The following is a 22834-nucleotide window of genomic DNA, read 5'->3' on the forward strand; positions in this document are numbered from 1 at the left end:
TTTACGACTGGCAATAAATACAGCACAATATGGTCGAGTCTTTCAAGATCGTTCACATCTCTTCAAATTCAAGCCAAGACCAGCAGGTCAGTGTAATTGTTTTATTGATTTTATTTTTAACTGACCAAGAAGTACCGGTAAACAAATGTACAACAAAATAGGAAAAAGTGTGAATCACTCCTGGCCATAAATGTTTTTTCTTTTCACAGTATACTTTGTAATATGCACATATTTCGCTAATTGTTTTGCATGCTAACGAGCAAAATTTCACAGATTTTCTAAAATATATGTGACCACAACACATCAAAGTGTTTATAATGCTGTTTTTGAGAAAATGATGACACAGACACACACACACACATCACCAAAACAGAACTTTCCCTAATACAGAAGGTAGAAAGTTAGCCAGCACCACATTTATAGTGTGTTAACAATATGAAAGAAATGGTTTGATTTTGGTATTAAAATTATTTGAATTTTAAGGTCAAGATCATGGTCAAAGGTCAAGTTTTAAAAGAGAGCATTGCCCGGATACTATAGGGGTAGACTCTTGAAATGAGTCTGTATATACTACAGTTTTTGTGTACATATACAGCCACTTTGATCATTATTGTGAAGCTAAAGTTATATGTAACATATAGTCAGAGAATGAGGTATGAAAACTACATTGTCTGGGGATTTTTTTTATAAGACTTCATTATACTCGCACAATGTTGTCATATCATTCATAGCAAAGTGAAAACCTTGACAGCATGAGTTTCTTTCCAGCCTTTTTATTTCCCGCAAGCACCATTCAAATTTATAATAGCAAAAAACAGATTACAATGACATTGATAACAGTACCAGTTTCTTAACAACAAATAGCTATATTATTACATCAACTATAGTCTAGATATGTACTACACATTGTATTATAAAATCATCTCTTTACCACCGTCTAGCTCAACGAGAAATTATGAACTAAAAGTTGTTCATGCAAATGAGTAAACTTCAACTGTTAGATTATCTAAGTGTCCTGGTATGATAAATCTACCATATTTGGACATTATGTACCTGCTCCAATAAACACTAAGTTATCATTGGGCAGAACTCCATGATTGATTAACAAAGACATGCTGCCTGTGTGGGTAGCTTCGTTTGAATTTGAAATTTCCTCTCAGAACCTCACTGAGCTAGATGTAAAGAGAGATCTTGAGATCTGATGCCAGGTAGTACTAGACTACATTAACTACATCACACCTTTAACACACGCTTTATGTTGCAGTTAACATCCCCAACTCATAATAATATATTCTGAATCTATTTCAGATTACTAAAATGTAATTTTGCCAATGCAGTGTACTTTAATAATTCTGCTCATAATTTATTGAAATAACAATCTTTCAATATTTATCATATTATATTAAATCTTTAAATCATTAGATTAATTTCAATCACATCTAAAAATCAAAAGATTGACAATACAAGACTGTTTTAATAACATAGTACTGTAAATATAACAATTTCAAAACTAATATATTCATACTTCATTCTTAATATTGCTGGGGCAACATTTAAAAAGGAAAACTGCAAAAATCAAGTCACTCAAGGTATACGATCTTAAATCTATAAACCAGATCCCTATACACACTGTATCATATTAATAATTTATACAGATTATATCAACAATTATGTAACCTAATTAACAACAATACATCATTTGTAAATGAAAATCTTGAATAATTAATTATATTACTAGATTCCTTGATTATAAAAATGATTTTAATTCTTCTATTTACTCTACCTTACATTACACAGATCATGTACTATTTTAATGGTCAGGAGATCCTGATTTCTTTACTTATTTAATGTATCATTATATTTGGAAATCAAACAATACTGTCATTTCATTCTCTTGAACGTTTGGCACTCATATTCAAACTAATACAACAATGTTCCCAACAGCCTTCTAAAAAAAACTATTTTTCATTTGTTCTGGTACATATGATGCTGTCCACAAAGATTCTGAAGATGCCATTTGACTTAAAGACAAAGAGCTTGAATATGGACAAGTATAAAAGGCAGGATAGTACAAAATTAATTAATACATCTGAAACAAGGTAATGTCCATAGGCATCTTAACCTCAAGGGGCTTTATTTATTTGTTCATTTGTTAATTTGTCTGTCTCTCTGTCTGTCTGTACAGGAGTAAGTGATCATTACAGCTATATAGACTTCCACATGCTGGCATGTTTGTTTGTTTGTTTGTCTGTCTTAACCTTACAGTGTCAATATTTGTTTGTTTGTTTGTCTGTCTGTCTTAACCTTACAGTGGCAATATTTGTTTGTCTGTCTTAACCTTACAGTGGCAATATTTGTTTGTCTGTCTGTCTGTCTGTCCGTCTGTATTAAAGCCTCAGTATTTCTTCATTGATTTGTTCACATTTTTTCCTTTCATATTTCTTCATTTTATGGCTATTATGACTGACATGTTGATTTTAGAGGCTGAGATGATGATGTCAGTCATAAATAACCTTACAAATAATAATATGGCATCAACTGACTTTGTCTTCGTAGAAGGAAGTACTAGTACATCAAATTTCATCATATGACTATTCTATACTTTTGGGGATATCATTTCAGTATTACATTTGCAGTCTCTTATAAATCCAAAACTGACAAGAATCAGTAACTTTCCTTTAATTACTTTGTTCAAACTTTCTTTTATAAATGTATGTCTACTAAATGTCAAAGTTTGATATGGAAAAAACGAAATGGAATAAATTGCATGCTGGGAAAATGATTTCACTTGCGTCAGCTTTCCTATGAAACTGATGGGATATTTAGACAGATGGTTTAATTTCAAGATCCACATATCCTGTTATTCCAAATAATTCCTTGGAGTGGAGTGAGGCTATCAACTTTCTCTTTCCAGCTTTCTGAGGTGTCAGAGAGATGTTTATATTGGCCACTTGCTTTGATTTAACATTCCTGAAAAGAAGTGAATATGATTTTAATTTTAAAACATGTAACACAGAATGACTCACACTATCAAGGTTTGAAAAGTTTGCGATTATTAGTACACCTGAAATAAGACAATTGCAAACCACTCCTGAAACAACTGTGGATTTGTTGAAAACAATCATGGGATTCACACAAATTATGTAGGTGAGAATTTACTCAACATCCGATGAAATGATGTCTTTTAAATGTTCCTCCATTTTTTTAAAAGACAAAAGAACAGACTGCACACCTACCTATGGGTTATGATTTTAGTTTTCTGTATGCCCGGACCTTCAAGGATAAACTTTAAATCAGTAAGACTCTTATCCAATGGGTTCACAAAGGAAACTGATACTGGAATCTGCCCACCAACTGTTGCTGTGGAGGACTCCTATATACACAATAAGTTGAGAAATGCTAGTTGAATTAATAGCAAAAACCAATGACCAGGTACTGACAATCCAATTATAAAATTAATCACTGCATGCTTATCATTTCACATTACTATTAAATGCAAACTTTTTAAATTGTGAAAAGGTTTCATTACAAGTGTACATGTCATTATTATGTTAATTTTCATATTAAACTTTACTATAACTGCAAGTAGAAACTGTCACTTTCTACAAATTATTATAGCATCAAAAGAACTGTCACTTTTATTAAAGATTTCATGGGGGCATGTGCCTAAACAATCTTACACTGTCTTGATTTTATAGATACAGTAATGTATATAACAGTATATTACCTTCACTTTGATATCAAGAGATGGGGGAGTCAACGAGAAGTCATCCTGTTCAGCAAATATTTCATTGCTTTCCTCTATCTGTCCTAGCACATACGTTTTCATTGTGGCATGTTCAAGGGACACATCAATATAGTCTGTGTGGTGTACATGTAGAGATACCTCAGTAGCTATAAAATAAGGATGAAAGAAAGAATTTGTTTGTAAAGTGACTAATATAAAGTAACATTTAGATATCTTAATGACAAAAACTATTGAAATAAATGATATTTTTGGTATAAATTTGTTCAAACAAAAGTACAACACCATACAGCTATTACATAATATATTGCGGTGGGAAAGGCCTTTATCATTTTACATTTAAATTTTGATGATATTTTCCTTAATGTTTCTGAGGATCCTGTCACTGAATAGCCACTGCCTCAACATACAAAGTCTATCAAGGAAGACTTACATGAAGAAGTTGTGAAATCAGAAAGAGCAATCTACAGAAAGGTATAAAAGTTCAATATACAATTTCATCATAATGACATACTATAAAGTTAGTAGACGAAACTATAATGACTTATGAATGTTCTACGATTTAAAATTTCAAATTGCCAATAACTATGTATTTAATTTCACTGCCAATGCTGCAGCTAAATAATTCATGATCTAACAGAGATGCTAAATAAATAAATAAATATGTAAATAATTGTATAAACAATTCAATAAATTAATAAATCGCTTACTTTCATTTGGTTTGACAGTGACGTAATCAAACTTTCCTTTCTGGCATCTTTTCACAACTACTCCAGTATACTGGCACATATGACAAGAAATGAACAGATGAGTAATTGTACACGACTTCATGCCTTCATTCTGTAACTTGACTGTAACGTCGAAGTCATCACCAATTTTGACATTTTCCTTCATCATGACTTGGCATTTGATGTCATATTCAGATTTATCGGTGACGTACGTCTCAGGTTTGCTGCCATGACTACAAGCATGTTGCACAGCTAGACGTTCCTCTGCTGAACCTGAAGGGAGTAGATAATACGAAATTGATCTTTAAAACTGGATAAAATTATGATCACAGTATTATGGAAAAGCATCAAACTGTGCCAAAAGATTCTTATTCTTAAATGTGTCTTCATTCATCATGTTTAAATAATATAATTTTTTCTATATACAATATCTCACTGAACAAAGTAAATTTTTTTAAAACCAAAGCAAACGAAATCTTTTCAAATATTATTTACCCCTATCATTGGAAATGAGGGCCTCAATGGAAAAAAGCATTTTATTTACTTTAGTACTGTTACACTACTCTGAAAAAATATATTTTATTATTATTATTAAACATTAGGGCAAAAAAAGTACTGTCGCAAGATTTCAATGTGTACTATTGATCACATTGAAAATTTAACAAGTTTGTGCGGCCGCGGTAACTCCTGATCATTTTTTAAAATTTTTAACTGAGAATGGGTTGGAGTTTCTTGAACAAAGTAACATGAAAATTTGAACATTTTGTTTCCAAGGTGCATTTCACATTAAGGAGATCAAATTAGTTGAGTTCCCAATTTCTTAATTATGTCTACTAATTCACACCAAATATTATGATTACGGTATTCAATGGCCACCGGGAAACTTTTAATTTTATTGCTTTTCCCATTTTTCCATTTTTGACATTCTAGTCTGTTTTCTGAGGTTTTCAAACCAATAGCAAAAACACTTAGCAGTGGTTGTAGTACATATCAGTAGCAAATTGTTACCTTCAGGGAATTTATACAGATTGGTTACATCTTCAGACTGGTCTACACCAACAGCTTTGGTGAGAATAGCTTTCCCAACACGACTCTTCTCAACATACACTTTCTTTTTTGCAGCAAGAGAATTGTCTTTTAGGTTTGCCCTCCAGTGAACTTTGTCTGCATTTACTTCAGCAAATCCAAACTCTGTGTCATAATTGTAGTACACATGTCCTTGTTTAATGGCCATCAGAGAAGCAGGACCAGTTTGGTAAACACCTATAAAAGTTAAATGGACACAAACTGAGTTAAATTTTGGATTTTTAATTAATAAAACAATTTTATCATTGCTTCCTACTTGAAAAATCAATGTGAAACAACATTTAATAACTAAGTCTGTGTTTGTAACTCAATACATTGCAGAAAGCTATTAAAAAGGCGCAATAAGTTTGTTATTGTAACATACAACATATCTATTAATAGTTTGCCATTTATAGAAGTACTAACATGGACTTGGCATTATGATGTTTCACATTGATTTTTCACATTGGAAGCCATGATAAAACTGTCTTATAACTTAAAATTCCAAAATAAATACCCAATCCTCATCTGTATGACCACTTCATGATGACATTATTCATTAAACACAACAAAATATTAAGTAAATTCCTACCATGCAATACACTGTTTTAACAGATGCATGAAGACATTATTGTAATGTCATACAAGTCATACATCGACATTAATATTCAAAAGTAGACTTTTTTAAAGTTACAACTGAGAAACCGAACAGAGAAGTGTCATATTTTTAACAGAACAGAGAATTATATTATTAACAGAACAGAGAATTTTTATATTTTTAACAGAACAGAGAATTATCATATTTTTAACAGAGCAAAGAATTATCATATTTTACAGAACAGAGAATTATCATATTTTTAAATTTAATGGATATTTTTAAGTAAATGTTGTTTGATGTGAATATTGGATACTTTATAATCGTATTACTTATTGATAAAATCATTGGGATTGTTTTAATAGACTGAAAGTGTATATTTTCATGAATTTCCCACGAAAGACTGGATTTTTATGACCTTTTTTAGTGGAAATCAGCACTCAGTTCCAAGCAATTATATAAAATAAGTAAATCAGACCAAACAGTGAGATATAATGAGATATGACATCAAGGACAATAGTATTACCATCACTAGTTTCTTGAGGTGTTCCATCCACTAGTTGCCAACCACCATATCCTGTTGGTAGATCAGGTCTTGCCATCCAACATTCATTCCAAACATGGAAGTTCCTGAGGAGGGTGTCATAACATAAACAGTTTGACTGTGATGTAGGGGTTGTATATTTAGAGAATTATAATGACATAATAAGTTTTTATATAAACAACTGAAATCTAGAAATCACAAAATAGCTATAATCCACAATTGCTTTACATATACTCGGGCACTTTTCAGGAGTTTAAATATGTAATGAATTCAAATACCTTTGAATTTGAAATTATATTACATTTATATTATATCATATATATTATATTATATTATATTATATTATATTATATTATATTATATTGTATTATATTATATTATATTATATTATATTGTATTATATTATATTGTATTATATATTATATTATATTATATTATATTGTATTATATTATATTATATTATATTGTATTATATTATATTATATTATATCATATATATTATATTATATTATATTATATTATATTATATTATATTATATTATATATTATATTATATTCATTCATATCATATCACATCACATCATATCATATATATCATATATCATACTATAGCATATTATACCATATTACATTATATTACAATATATTTTAGCATATTATATTATATCATATTTACATTATAATTTATATTTATATTGATTTATCAATTGTATAGCCTGCTATAAATGATGCACAACTTTGGGATATTACAGTTAAGAGATTCTTTTGGTTGCCTAAGATGTTTGCATTATACTTGTAGTAATTATATACAAATAAGAGTAAAATATAAATTTCCTTTTTCAAGTTTTACAAACTTACCAAATAGAGTCTGAATTCCAGTCAGTGATAGGATTAGACTCTTCATCCCAGTACATATCTATGGTCATGCTACAATCAGTATCGTGAGCTGAACCAAAGTTTGTAACACTACGTGCTGGTATACCAAGACATCGTAACACTACAGGTAAACCAAAGTGGAGAGGAGTCATGAACAGAGCCATCACCATTGTACATTTGTTCTGGCTATTATCATGGTTGCTAGGGATGTTTATTAGAAATATGAGTCATTCCAAAACCTACCCATAATCATATTTTTCTTAACACCCAGAATCCTTAGAGGTCAAGCAGTTGCTAGGGTACAATTATGGTTGCTATGGATTTTTAAAGCTTTTTGAATACTCACATCATTCTTTAAAATTCCTTTTAGCAGTTGCTATGGCATACTAAGTGGTTGCTATGGTTTGTTGCTATGGTATACTAGTGGTTACTATGGTTTGTAGTTTGGCATATTGTTTCCAACCCAACAACCCCTAGGAACTGTGATTGTCAAATTTGCACACTGATATTATCAGCTTGATCATCTTCACTTGAACAATTTTAAAAAATCATAACAACCATGAAAATATCCTCACCAAGTATCACACTATTATCCACCCAGTAAGTTTTGAGACTAAAAATGTACCCACCATAAGTAAAATGTTCCACCCAAAATAGTAATTTGACAGTGATTTAGCAACACCAGAAAATATATTACCTGAGGTAGTTACCCCAGAAAATACCCAACACTGCCCATAACAGACTGGTTGTTTTGACTTTCCATAATCCCTTAGTATACTAACACTGCCAACCCAGTCGGTGGGCTTTATACCATCAGCATACTCTCCAGACCAGTTACCAACCAGGACTCCATCATCATCTTGACAATTCACCTTGAGGTGAAAGAAGAATACATTGACTATTAGAAGTTAATCCTCAAATTTGTGATTAGAGAAAGAAAATGTCAATCCACAAAATTATGTTCGTTTTATATAAACAAGTTGAACACTAGAGGGCACTGTCAAACAAGAAGCAGCTTGGTGGTGCACTCAGTCAGTATGCCAATCCACTGAGTGGTTATTCATCTACCCATCTGCATATACATGTACTTCTTATTTCCATATTTCACTTTCACTTTTAAATATGTCAAATGATATTTTGGGTTTTCAGATTATCTGTAATTTTTATATATTTTTCAACTGAAGAATCTTATTAATAGCTGCTATCTCATAACTAACAATTACAAGTACTGCTACCTTAAATTTGCATCTATAAATTCACCAACATTCAAATAACTGTCAATACTAGAATATGAACAAACTGATAAAGTACTTAGTATAGTACTTAGTCTGCAAAACACAATGCATGTATGCATTGTCCACTAGTACTGACCAGATTGTAGGCACTCACATATTTAATAACTCTACTAGAATGCTCAAATAAAATTCCTGAATCTTCATATATGATGCAAACTATCAAAATCTATATATAAATGAACAATTGATTGAAGAATTACTAGGGACACAGGATAGGTTTATCTGCCAACCACTTGGGGAAATTATTGCTGTACTCTGTACTAATTATAACTATAGCATTTGTATTTAGTTTATAATTTAACATAATTTTTTTTTAAAAATTATATTTTGTATGAGTTTTTGCCCTTGAATGATGTATTCCAGATGTAGTTTTGTAACAAACAAAATATACTATACTATACTATAGTACTATAGACACAGTAAAGACTTCAAACTGTGCCAGTGATCTGAATCAGCTGTGGTGCAATCACACCGATGTAAATTCCAAACTCTCCAAGCAGCCAGTGAAGTTGTAATGAAGTCACCATCATGCAGTTATATATATATATATCTGTAGGTCATCCTCAATGCAATAATAGCCAAAAATAAACAACCCTATATGACTCACCAGATGTTATAATTTCACTACTACGTTACACTTGACTCAATGACAGCTGATACGCACATTCACTACATACATGTAATATTAGATTACTCTAACAGTCAATGAGGAATGCCATATGATATATAAAAACTATGCAAGTAAAGTCAACTGTCTAGCTTTCACCACAAGTAATCCTTGTCTAAATCAATACTAAGAACTCTTGAAACTTAAAAGTTCATAATTCATAGATATTAATAAAGAAATTTTACAAAATTAAATTATCTTAAACATGTTAATCCTTAAACGGACAGTTTGACAAAGCCATGTCGATCTGAACAGGCGAAACGTTACTTCGAGTATACTCGTATAAGCTTTCAAACTGATTTTTTTTTACTGTTTAAGCCAGCACAACTGGCACCATATATCATGCTTATAGGATGCAAACAATACATTTGCTAGTCTTTATATGTTAACAGAATTCTATCTGTATGTGAACAATTTTAAACAGTTCGGTCAGTACATTTATGAAAAATTACTGTACACTTCATGGAGATGACGAAATCTAAGACCTCAATGTATGTTTGACATTTTTAGAAAGGCATGTTGTTGTGGTAGCATTGAGACATTGTGTTTTATTAGAATATTAAAGTAAAGAGTTGGACCCAGTTTGGTTGCATTTTAACTTCTGCAGGAAAATAGATTAAGTCAAAATAAACTATTTGATCATGTATGAATGATTTATTGAAATTCCTCTCAGAGTTACAAGACTTTCAATCTTTCATCTACGGTGTTGCACAACTTTTTTTAAAACTCAAACTTGAACTTCCTGTCTCTTGTTTCATGATTTCTTTTTATTTCATTTAGATTTTTCTATTGCTTAAGCAACCACTTCAAATGTTTACCTACACACCCTTTCCTGTCAAAAGTAGTTCCCCCATGCTACCATAAGACTTTTGATTTTTCTACCCGCATGCTTCTAACTAAAAGTTGGCAACCAACCAATTTTAACACAGACAAGCTTTGTTCTTCAAAACACAGCTTAGCTAGAATTCTACAAAATAGACTGAATAAAACTGAAAGACATGACATTCTAGGTAATATATTATTTCCTCTCAAGTTTTACCTTGAAAACATTTCTCCACTTTCATATTTACAGCTTTCACAATATTTTTCAGTAGTGGCATTCTATAACTACTGTCAACCACATGACTTCCATAACCTGGCAACAGACTGACTTCTAGTTCTTAGGCATCATATAAATTAATGTTTCCTTCTGACTGCTTTGGCTACATGCAGTAATTGAAAACTACTGTCACAGTGGAAACCTGTTTTTCATTACCATAGAGATTAAATCACAGTGTGATGGCCATTTTGTATCAATATAAATTATGATCCAATTATATATAGTCAATTAAAAAGTACTTTTTTTGCAGCAATTTAATTACCACATGGGTTGAAGTTACATTGAACTTAGTAGTGGCAGCAAATTTGTTAAAGTTCTTTATACATTATATACATGTATATATCATATGTTATAAAACAAATGGGCTTCAACATGACTTGACAAACAACTAGATATAATCAAGTCTCTGGGCTTTTTTCACTATTTATAAAATTCTTTTTTAACACAAGTGTCTTGTTTGTATATTAAAACAGTGACCTGAGGGTGGATTGTGAACAGTTTGGTGAATGTCTGAACCCTTGGGAGTTAACTCATAAATGGGGAAAAATAAAAAAAACTGTTGAGGACTTTCTTCCTTTGCAAAACTTAGAATAATAAATTCTAAACCTTTGAAGATTATAAGACTTTAAGAAAAATTCTCCCAAGGGACTAGTGTCAGTCTATCAAACAACCTAAAGCAGTGTACTGTGAACCAAATGCAGTTTTTCTTTTACCAGCTTGGAATGAAAATTAATGACCACAATTCAGTCATAACTTTTTGTTGACCAAACATCCAAACAGAATCTAACATGCAGACATAACAGTTTCTCATATGGCCACTAATTCATAAAATGTTATAGTGGCCATATGGACAAGAAACGATATCAATTCTGGATTCTAATAATGTGAATAAATTTACTATATTTTTCTACTTGAAAATCAATCAACATACCAAGTTTTACATAGACCACATTATAAACTATTATTACATTATGAAATAAAAACACAAAAACCTTATCTAAATTGTTCCATATTGGTTTTTTAACTAAAAAGTATATAGTAAACTCGGACTTGGTCTTTGTTGTTTCATGTTGTTTTGTCAAGTAGAAAAGCATGAAACAGTCATGCTATTTAAAATAAATACCAATTTTGCATCCATATTAGGCATTTTAATAATCTATCAACTGCACTTCTTATGTTTAAAAAATGGTCAAATTATACAAATTGTGCATTTTGTATGACAAACTTCAAAACAGTAGAATTCAGGAGAGCTTTTTAAAGGATTTTGTTTCTGGTATGTATGTGATATTGTACTCTAAAATACAGTGGCTGCCTTTAAAAGGTTAATTTTGATTTTCAAGGAGCACATGAGAGATAAAATTCTGATTTTCATGGAATGTGACAAACATTCAGGGGTATGCAGTTATGAAATGTAATGATCATGTGAGATTGGTGGTATGTTGTTACAGCCTTACTAAAGTTTCAATGACAAATTCATACTTTCTGGTATGTAGACAATTAAAACTTTTGTTTCCGAAAGAAGATGCCTTGCCGTGAAAGTATTCAACAATGTTCAACCAAGACAGACACAATACTGCAAGCACCATAAATCTGTATTGAACAAATAGTGAGCGTCACAGGTCAAAGTTCACACTGAGAGAAATACAGCTGCAGGTCAATAAAATTGAAAATTTCACTTCTCACTTTGTAACACTTTAACTTTATTACGTGATATGTACACAATAACTTTGAACTATTGACTACAAATCATTAACAAGTAGACAGTTTTAGTATTTTTTTAATTTGAACAGAATATTGTGTAAACAGTGAATACTGGTTGCTGCATAGCAATGAGGTAATTTAATTCCTAACTCTTACAATTCAAGCTAAGTCTACAGTGTGTGCACTGACCTTACAGTACACTTCTCTCTTTTTTTTACTCCTAACCTTTCTCTGTGAAATCTGATCAACAACAAATTATATCTATTATACATATATAAGCTGTACACCAACTTTATAATAAAGCATATCTTATTTGCAAAACCTGTTTTATTTCAAATAAATGAAAAATTATTGTTTTTCTTATAATGGCATATGGCTATAGTGGTGTAGAGATAGAAGGGAAGGGGAACCTTATACATATAAATATAAATATATATATATCTATATATAAATTAATTCATATGTTATATGAATTAATTTATATATAGAAATATATATGTTTATATGTATAAGGTTCCCTTTCCCTTCTATCTTTACACCATATACACCCACTGTACATGTAGCTGTATGCCATTATAAAGTGTCTAACTGGAGAGAACAGTGCTCGATGCAGTATTAGTAGCAGAGCATTGTAGACTTAATTCAAGGAATAAGGATGTTATAAGTCACTACTCAGAGTTTCACGCTTCTTTAGCAACCATCTGATGACTGTTAAATTGAGATTGTCCAGGTCAATATGTACAGGTAAATGTTTGTATATTCATTCCATAACAATATGGTTAGACTAAACTTTTTCTTACGGAGGTTTACTTTTATAGTTGCTAAGGAAATATTTATTTTCATGGCGGAGTTTGGAGACTAATTCGGACTTTTGTTCAATAGCATATATATATATATATATATGTGTGTGTACGTACGTGCATGCATGCGTCCGTCCGTCCGTCCGTGTGTGTGTGTGCATGTAGTCTATATATGCATGCAGTTACACCTTTTTAAGAATTGTATTATTCCACATGTAATGGAATAATATATGTTACAAATGTAGTGCAATAATGTAGGATAGCAAATAAATACAGTGAATCAGAGCATATTTCATCCACTCATACACCAATCCATACTATTGAAGTATAAATGTGGTTATAAATATAGTTCTTACCATTGCAGACATACGTCTACAGACTTTAACTGGATTAGATCTCCCCTGTACTGCTAAACCTGACTCCAACAAGTTCATAGTGGCTTCAAATACCTCATCTTCAAACTGTAGGAGACAAAAGAAAATGAAATAACAAACAACTGATTTTCTTTTTTTGACCACTTGGAAACCATTATCACTGATTTTTCAGAATGATACAAAATAACCAAGGCAAAAAGCCGTTGCTGAAATATTCATTGCTTTCGATGGTATATTACACTTTAGGTAATCTTGGATTCATAAGTCAAGCATATACCATTAGTTATCCTATTTTTTTTTTAAATTAAAAACTACCCCCATTTTCGAAACTTGATGATTGGATTAACCCAACTCCATTCATTAACAGCTCCCCCCCCCCCCAACCCCGACCAACATACTTGAGTTGAGTCCTACCTGACCAAAGTTCCATGGCCTTCCTGTAGGGTTACGATGGGAACCAACATAAATGAAACCAGTGTCGTTAAGAACATACTCTTCAAGCTGTTCTTCACTATCCAAATAAACTGCATCCTCTTGAAATGTAAAAGTACAATGATTTATGTCAACAATTATTTGAGACATGCATAAAATGTTAATTATATGGACACCGACTCTGTAATAGTAGCAACATATTTAGAGTTGAAGTTATAACATGGCAATTCCTACAAACTGATTATCAATTCTGCTTGATATATATATATTTCATTTTAATATTTACAATAATACTGTAAACCTAAATATTTTCACCACTAAATTCTGTGATTTTACAGTCTTTAGATTGTTGGTGGTAGACTAATTTTTACTAATTACCAGACTTGTACATAATTGTACATGTTCATGTATAAAAGGGCATTTTAATCCCTACCTATTTGTGTGTGTTTCTAGCGATATAAGTGAAAATAAGTCTTTAGCAAAAATTTCTAAGTTTACAGTTCTATCATAATATCTAGAATTCTACTAAAAAACTATGTAAATGGAAATCAGTACCTTTACACCATGGGTTAAACAGCATGTACACAGGTTTGGATTGCCAAAGTGAGACGTACTCCTCAAGTCCATTATCTGTTTTACCAGCTCGGACAGATAAATTAAGGAAACATTTTCCAACAATGGCTGATGATGGCGACAGAATAGATAAAGACATAGTGCTACCAGATGCCTTCATCACCTGCACCTCCCATTTACCACTGTAATCTTCTCCATTGAATGGTATACGTATCAAGGTATCTTTCTTTAATGATGGACTCTCCCCTGAAATGTAATAAAAAATTATTTTCTTTAATGATGGCTTCTCCCCTAAATGAAAGATGAATTACTTACTTTAATAAATAGATTCTCTTCTGAAATGAACTCCCTGTACATGTATACAGGGTATCTTCCTTTAATTTGTCACTTTCTCCTTAAATAAAAAGATACTACACAAAGACTCCTTTTTCAATTATAAATTCTCTACTGAAAACGAACTTTATATGTCTTTCTCTAATTGTTGATTCTCTCCTGAAATATCACAAAAAGCATAAACAGGTTGTCCTTCTTTAGTGCTGTTTTGCTCACCTTATATTCTGTTTCTATGGTGTTGGCAAACAAATATGACACACCCCATCCAACCCCATCATCATCACACATTTTAATTATAATCTAGTTACTCTCTACAAATATTCTATTAGTGGATATTATTTTCAATTATTCTGACATTAAAACAAAAATTAAGAGGCTATAAATTACTTGTACATTAAAGTTTGACACAGATATAATTTCAAACCTACAAAAAAAGTACATGAGAGACAATCATGCCAGATGTTTATATAAAATGTCTGACTTTTAAAAATATTACATCAATCTTGTTATTTTTTTTAGTAATTTAAAACACTAAACCTGCAGCACCTGTGCATAAAACACAGACATTAGTTATTGAAACATGTCAAATTATAAACCATGGTGCAGACTAATTAGCTTTTATGGTGTATTCATATATACATGTATGGCATAAATTGAAGTAGACTTAAAAATAGATCACCATCTGTAATGACTATTCCTTCAATAACACTTTATAGCTACATAATATATCTCATCTTTTAATCCTAAATCATGTATCTTGTCAAACAAGCATCTGGACTATTTTGACATTTGTGTGCAGTACGTAGAACTTAAGTATCATTATGGGTGAATTGCATGGTATGCTGTGTGCAGTATGTATAACTTAAGTATGGGTGAATTGCATGGTATGCTGCAGTTTGTTCATAGTCGTGTAAACAGAACTAAAATTATTCAGGGATCAAAGGTCACATTGAGGTCACCAGTTGAAAGACTCAATTTCAGTGGTATTATCATGCACTTTGTTACCTCGACCAGATATATTATGTCAATTCAGTAGAGCGCCATGACTTGTCTCTCGGCAATGAAATAAAAATATATTGATTGTGACCGTGAGAGTCATGCACTTTTGCTTTCAAGATATTTCTGGAAAATTTATTCTAATTTCATACAGAACATTACCATTCAAAGAATATATAAAAATAACAAATTACTGACTGGTATATAAACGCATAAGTGTAATTTTGACAAAATTTTAATACAAATAAAATAAAGATTTTTTTTTGCAACTGTAACAACTATTATCACTGAATCAGTTTTAATTATTCTTGAAAATAACAAAGACAATTGTTTTTCACACCAAAATTTATTCTTAATCTGAGAATTTCTTTAAATACCTCAGAATGTTGAGAAAAGATTCAACGTGTAATTGTAATGTAAAATGTCATAACTCATATCGATATATTTATCCATAACAAATTATATAAAAATTGTGATCTTCAAATTTGATATTATAAACGTATGATGTATTGTAACCATATAAATTATTCAGTCAAACCATATTATAATATTCACTTTATTAAGTTTTAAGTCTTCAGTGTTTTTCTCCTGACATCTTACCTTCTCACCTTTTGTTTTGACAAAATATGTCCTAAATATGATAGGGCGTTACCCATACATTATAAACATCTATTTAAAGAATTAATTAATTCAAGGAGACACCAGTTCAGTAGTATCATACCAGGCCCATGACCTTTGACCTGAATGAGGCTGCTGTGTTATGATGCCCTGCATCCCATATAGTAAACACATTTTGCACGCAAAATATGGAAGTTCGATTTAGATTTTACGCTTCAAAGAATTTCATTCACTGAGTTCTGCAGTATAGCATATTCAGAATGGTTTAAAATTTTTTACATGCACTAAATATCCAGGCACTTAGTTTTAAGTAAGATATCATATTTTTAACTCTTCTAAATGCAACTCAAACACATAGTGTTTTGAACAAACTAAATGGCACATATACCTGAAAGACATGAAGCCCAAGTTAATGTGCGATTACAATTTCAACAAATAATGTTTTGAAATCATCACAATTCCCTGCAATCTATTAAACATATCCATAATCTTAAAGTATACTTAAAGTATACTTGTCTCCTCAAGTTCATCAGTGAGGTTTTTTTTTTTTAAATATGACATATCCCAATCTTACTTAAAGAATGCTTATCTCTTGAGGGTTTTTTAAATGACATATCCCTAACTTGTCTCAAGTTCATTAGAGGACTGTGGTTTTTTAAGTGTGTTACAGAACGCAATATTAGGGTTCTTAAAATGAACCTTTAAAAAAGTGACATTAACACTCATATCCTTAGTTTTACTCAATAATACTACTTTATCTAAGTACAAAATGAAAGTAATGTCTTCTTAATCTTGTTCCAGCTTACTTTGTATATCATAATTTCCAAAAGTATCAAAACATACAACTTACCTAGAAGAATCTCCAAATTCACTTCTTGTTCATCAAGATTTACTGGTTGTTCAAACTCAACAACGATATAAAAGGACTGTCCCCTTCTAATGATTAGATTTGTCACTTCATAATCTGAAGTGTGATGTGCTGCTCGATTTGCTTCACATTTCAAATCAACTGATTTCACAACTGGTAGCTTTGCAATCTTTGGTTCTGGGAAAAAATTACAAATATTAAAAGTACATAATTATACATGTCAATAAATTAGTGATAAAATTAACTCTTTTGGAATCTAGTCTTTGAAGTGACTGTAGCTTTCATCTGAATCACTTTAACGTCATCAGTGTATTAGGATGTTATGCCGCTTATGATGATTCAGACAACAGGTACACATATTTCAAAACTAGATTCCAAAAAGATAACTTGATCACTATTACATACACAATGTAATAAAATATCAAATCCAATTCAACTTCAATAAGGTGTATGAAATGATACCAACAGCATTATTTACGATAAAACAGACAGAATATACTTTTATCTCACAATTAGTTCTTTTACATTTTGACTATATTAAATTACTTATAATACACTGAAAAGCAGAGTCTATACATTAATAACTATTAGTGAATTATATTTTGTCCATATGTCTAGGAAAGAAACAAAGATGGCAGTCTCAGCACATTTTCCCATGGAACAGAAAATTGTCGCAATTCTACCATTTAGAATTATACAACTGTGGGCATTATTAAACAAAGTAATTTAAGATCTATGTGCAAAATCCTTTTTTTTCTATACTGACCATTAAAAAAGCTTTTATAGTATTCAAAAGAATAAAATTTAAAACACTCTTCTGATGCCCATAGAAGTCTTATCAAGGTATGGCAAATAATCTCAGGCTGCAACAATATTAAAACTTTTATGGTATTCAAAGAATAAAATCTTTTCTGATTCCCATTGAAGTCTCATCAAAGTCATACATACACAATTCATGGTGTCACTGTAATAAGGTCATAAATTGTATAGCAGATACGACCTTATTGCACTAAGGCTATGAATTGATCTCAGGCTACAACAAAATATAGCAATGCTAGGACAGCATGGAACTAATACAGCTGTCACTGTTAACAGGAGGAGGTTGGTCATTAATTAACATGAAATATACTGTGGAAATAAACTGCTTAAACTTTTGCTGTTATTTTGTTCAAGAAAACCTATTCTCAAGGATCACGATACAAATTTTTAAAATAGGGATCAAAATGTTATCAAAATTAAGTCATTTGAGAATCCAATATGGCTGCCGAATATTATGTTAATTTATAGGAAAATAAAACATTGTTAATTTCCTTGAAAACGAGACGATGGACCCCCAAATTTCTTTAATCATTTCAAAAGGAACAGACATTAGCTTCCATTTGGCAAAGTTATGAGAAAAAAAGAAAAAAGTTTGAGAGATTTTAAGAACTTTGACCTTCGGTGAAATTCACGCCCAAGGTGCCTTGAACTTTGACCTTCGGTGAAATTCATGCTCAAGGTGCCTTGATCAACAGGCATTATAGAAGACTTGTTGATGCATCAGATAACACAACATAGATCAATATATCAACCAATTCATTCTCCTGGTAGTGAGATGCGTAGTGGGGCTCAGTGTGCTATGTTGGGGTCAACACAGTCTAGATTTGAATAAAATAACTATAAATAGTTCCAGACAACAAAACAAATGTACTACATTATCAATATAGATGAACAAGTTTATCATATGCTGGTTTTTTTTTTTACTTCTATGGGTACTTTGATGAAGGCTACTGGAATTTCAAATTTTGCAAATTCAGGTATATACCATTTTACATGCAATTCATAGTCGAACTTAATTAGTAGCTTACTCTTGAATAATTCATAAAATTAATTTCAGCAACACAACATGTGGCAGATATTGTACATTTTGATACAGTGTTTTTGCTAAAGTTGGGGAACCATGGTAACAGAAAGAGGGGGGGGGGGTAAAAGTAGCAGTGTTGCCAATAGATTCTGTTTGAGAACCCAGTAAAATGGCATGGGAAACCCTGTAGATTTTACCTACTTACCAACCTTAGCAAAAACACTGTGGTAGAAATATTCTTTAATACACACACATGTGGTCAAATTAACATACAGTGGAATGCTAATAATACGTAGTTTAGGCATACTTTCCCTTATGTAAATATGCTCTCCCTGCTCAAATAAAATCAACCATGTTGTTTTTGTCATTCAGTAAAACTATATTTGAGATATGTATTCCCTACACTTGAAAGCCATTTAGACAATCACCATCAGTTAGTTTGAGATGCAAATTAGCACATTTATATACATGTAAAGAATAATGAACTGAAACAAGTCTTCATAGAAGATACAATAAGCCCACAAATACTTTACTTTATTAACTGAATGGACACATGATTTAATGAAATTGGTGGAAACATATAATTACTACAAAGTGTCTGTGATATGCATGAAATGGCTTGATTTAGATAACTAACCCTGAAGGTCAAGGTCAAAGGTGTCTTAAAAGAAAGCTTGCTCCTGATAATACCAGGGTAGACACTTGAATGACATCTATATATATTAGTTTTCGAGTTATGCAGTAAATATTTATTTTTAACTACAAATATGGCCACCATTTGGTCAAATTTGCATATGTTGCAAAACAAAGTGGCATGTATATGTCCCATATGATATGTCACCTTTGTGCAATGTTTTATTGAAATTGCATATCAGAGAAATGAGTATTGTATTGCAATCTACAAATCAGCATTTTTAGTTTGCAATCTTTTTTGGGGGAGAAATCAAATTTTTAACCAATTTTTGATAGAAAATATTACACCATGGTCACCTTGTCTTGAACACTTATCACTTTGCTAATATACAAAAAAATATACAATTAGAAATATCCCCATGAAATTTGTGACCATTCTCATTGTTTGTAAGTTTTAAGCCTTCTAACAAAACCACTCCACTCCAAACCAAATAAAAAACAAAACAAAACAAAACAAAACAAAACAAGCCAAACCCAAACAAAACAAAATCAATTCACAGCGACGTCCAGTAGATGGAATTATTTTCAGACATAAGTGTATATTGAACAATGAACACCTCTTCATCTGGACAACATTGTGTTACACCCACCCCCTCCCCATCAAATTTCAGACCTAGCCAATATGTGTTATATTTTTTTGAGCTTTTGACACATTTTTTTCATTTTTTAAAACCAAAATTGCACATCTTTCATCTTGACATTGCCACATGCGTTAAAAGTACAAACAACAAAAATTGAATATGCGACATTTCTTCTGAATCAAAAATAAATATTTTAGTGCCAAAAACAAAAGTTTCAGTTTCTTGGAAGTCGGTAAAATGAATGTATGTGTTTGGTCATTTTTTTCTGCAGTGATGTAAGATTTAAAAAAAAAAATAACAATTGCAATAAATTGATTAGCTTGGTAGAATCTATAAATATTGATACTTTACTCCAGTTACTTACTGTTTTCCTTGTTATCCAGCACAGTACGAGGTTGCATGATCGGTTTGGGCGACCACCAATCAAACAAATAACGACGTAACATTGAAAGAAGTGTATTATCAATGTCTGTTATTTTAGTAGTAACTGGTTGTTCACAGCGACGTCCAGTAGATGGAATATTTCGTCTAACACGTTCATCTCTACCACCACAGCCGCTCGTCCTCGGAAGAACCGGTAGAGAAGTCATCTTGTGGAATGCTGTTTATACCCCGCGACCGACCGTACCTGTATTATGTTTGGCCCGATCTCAGTCTAATGAATGGTGTATTTTGAAAGTTTACGGTGCTGGCAGATCGAAGGTGGAACCAGTCACACGGTCTGTCTGCAAGTACAACCGTCCGTCGAGCGTCTGTGCAAGCGTACGTGTGGTTAACTTTAGTGGTACTGGTAGGAATGCTCAGTTTGACACAATATATAATACGCTCCCGATCCCCACAAAACCTACGCGATGCGGGTGTCCAGTATACTAGTACTACTCGACTCCGAGACACCGGATGTAACATCAAAAATTTCAGCATCCATATGGGTACTTTACATAAAAGGAAATGAAGAGTGAATGGCAAGTTGCTCCCAAGACGTAAAGGTCATTCAAGGACTGACCGTGAACACCGCAAAATATGTGTGCAGATCATGAATGTTTTTACTTGCTATATCGAATATCGAATATCATGGGCAGCGCCCTCGGTGTTGATAATTTTATTAGGGTTTAAGCCTTTGCGAATTAAAACGGCAGATCAAGATTTCTGAGGTGGAGAAATTATCTGAGAATGATGTAAACGGGTTCATTAATCTAACTACTCTCGTTTAGAGGGAAGCTTTAGTTTTATAAATGAAAACTTACCTAATAAAATACTAGCTTACAAGTTCAAATTATCATTCTCAGTAGTGCTCATGAAAATGTGGCGAAATATTGCAAAGTGAATTGTTGACTTCTACAACAGTTGTACGTTGATATTCACCCCTCTTCCAACATCACATATGTTGTCATGACTACGACCCGAAGACATATCCACGTTCTAGTCATCAACCAAACAACTAGAAATCATACCATCACGTTCTCCCAATGGAACCTGTTGCAAGATTACGTACACAGAAAAATAAACCAAAAAAGGGGGACAAACCAGGACAAAAAGTTACAGCGGCACAGAGTACTTTAAAAGATATCCAATACCAGACTACATTCTTAGATGGGTGCGGAGCTGATTTTATGGATAGGGGTAGATTGTTCCATAGAACAGCACCACTGTAGTGAAATGCCCGTTTCCCATATTCAGTTATAAATGTAGGGAATACTAGGGATGTATATGTTACTTTTACTGGCCTGTCTTGTTTTATGAAGATGAATTTGGTTGGAAAGGCTGAAAATTCCAGTGACGTAACTAGGTGCATTACCTGTTAAGGATTTGTAGACGAGTTTTGCCAGCTGGTGATTCCTTCTAATTTGAGGTCGAGGGCTGTCCCAACCCAAGTTTTTCATAAACCCGACCCGTACTAGTATCACGGGTAACTTCGAGGAGCAGTCGACCAGCTCGTTTATGGAGGAGCTCAAGTGTCTTCCAATATTTTTGATTCGTATTACACCATACATTCGCAGCATAATCGAAATGGGGAAGGACTAAGGTACTGAACATCATCTTCCTAAGTCCCAACGGCAAAACGTGTCTGATTCTCGACAGTAGACCAAGTTTTAGAGAAATTTTAGCAGAAATATTTCGTTGAAACTTTCAATTTCGAATCCCGCCAACCCCCTATATATTTAAAATCAAACACTTGCTCTGCTAGCTCTCCCTGTACTCGAAGTTGCAAAACTGGGTTTAGTTGTAGTCTTTGAAAAGAACCGAAAAGCATGGTCTTGGTTTTATTTGTATTCAATGTTAACTTGTTTGAGTCAAGCCAAGCCTTGACATGCATTATTTCCTCTGTAGGTGTCACTACAATATCGGCAGCTGATTTGCTTGAATAGAAAAATAGCCGTGCCATCTGTATACATAATTACTTGAGCCTT

The 22834-nt window shown here is 32.0% G+C and overlaps 1 protein-coding gene across 1 annotated transcript; it reads right to left on the minus strand.

Moving 5' to 3' along the window:
• Window positions 1-785: 785 nt before the first annotated feature.
• LOC144432604 (protein-glutamine gamma-glutamyltransferase K-like) lies at window positions 786-21348 on the minus strand. The gene is made up of 13 exons (XM_078120860.1): window positions 20791-21348; window positions 17292-17486; window positions 14477-14740; window positions 13904-14022; window positions 13472-13576; window positions 8251-8425; window positions 7536-7674; window positions 6660-6763; window positions 5482-5736; window positions 4456-4746; window positions 3728-3894; window positions 3237-3373; window positions 786-2970 (listed from the first exon to the last, which is right to left on the minus strand). Exons 1-13 carry the CDS (start codon window positions 21014-21016, stop codon window positions 2823-2825), a joined length of 2325 nt encoding a protein of 774 aa, XP_077976986.1. The 5' UTR covers window positions 21017-21348; the 3' UTR covers window positions 786-2822.
• Between the last annotated feature and the right edge of the window lie 1486 nt (window positions 21349-22834).

The sequence above is a fragment of the Glandiceps talaboti genome, chromosome 1 (genome assembly GCF_964340395.1).
Source record: "Glandiceps talaboti chromosome 1, keGlaTala1.1, whole genome shotgun sequence".
In the NCBI taxonomy this organism is placed as follows: domain Eukaryota; kingdom Metazoa; phylum Hemichordata; class Enteropneusta; family Spengelidae; genus Glandiceps; species Glandiceps talaboti.

Bases quoted from the DNA above. Each gene is read 5' to 3' on its own strand.
- LOC144432604 (XM_078120860.1), bottom strand. From the start codon at position 21,016: ATGACTTCTCTACCGGTTCTTCCGAGGACGAGCGGCTGTGGTGGTAGA. The intron at 17,487-20,790 runs GTAAGTAACTGG...ATTTTTTCCCAG, and splicing joins GCTGGATAACAAGGAAAACA to AACCAAAGATTGCAAAGCTA. The intron at 13,577-13,903 runs GTAGGACTCAAC...TGTCTCCTACAG, and splicing joins GGCCATGGAACTTTGGTCAG to TTTGAAGATGAGGTATTTGA.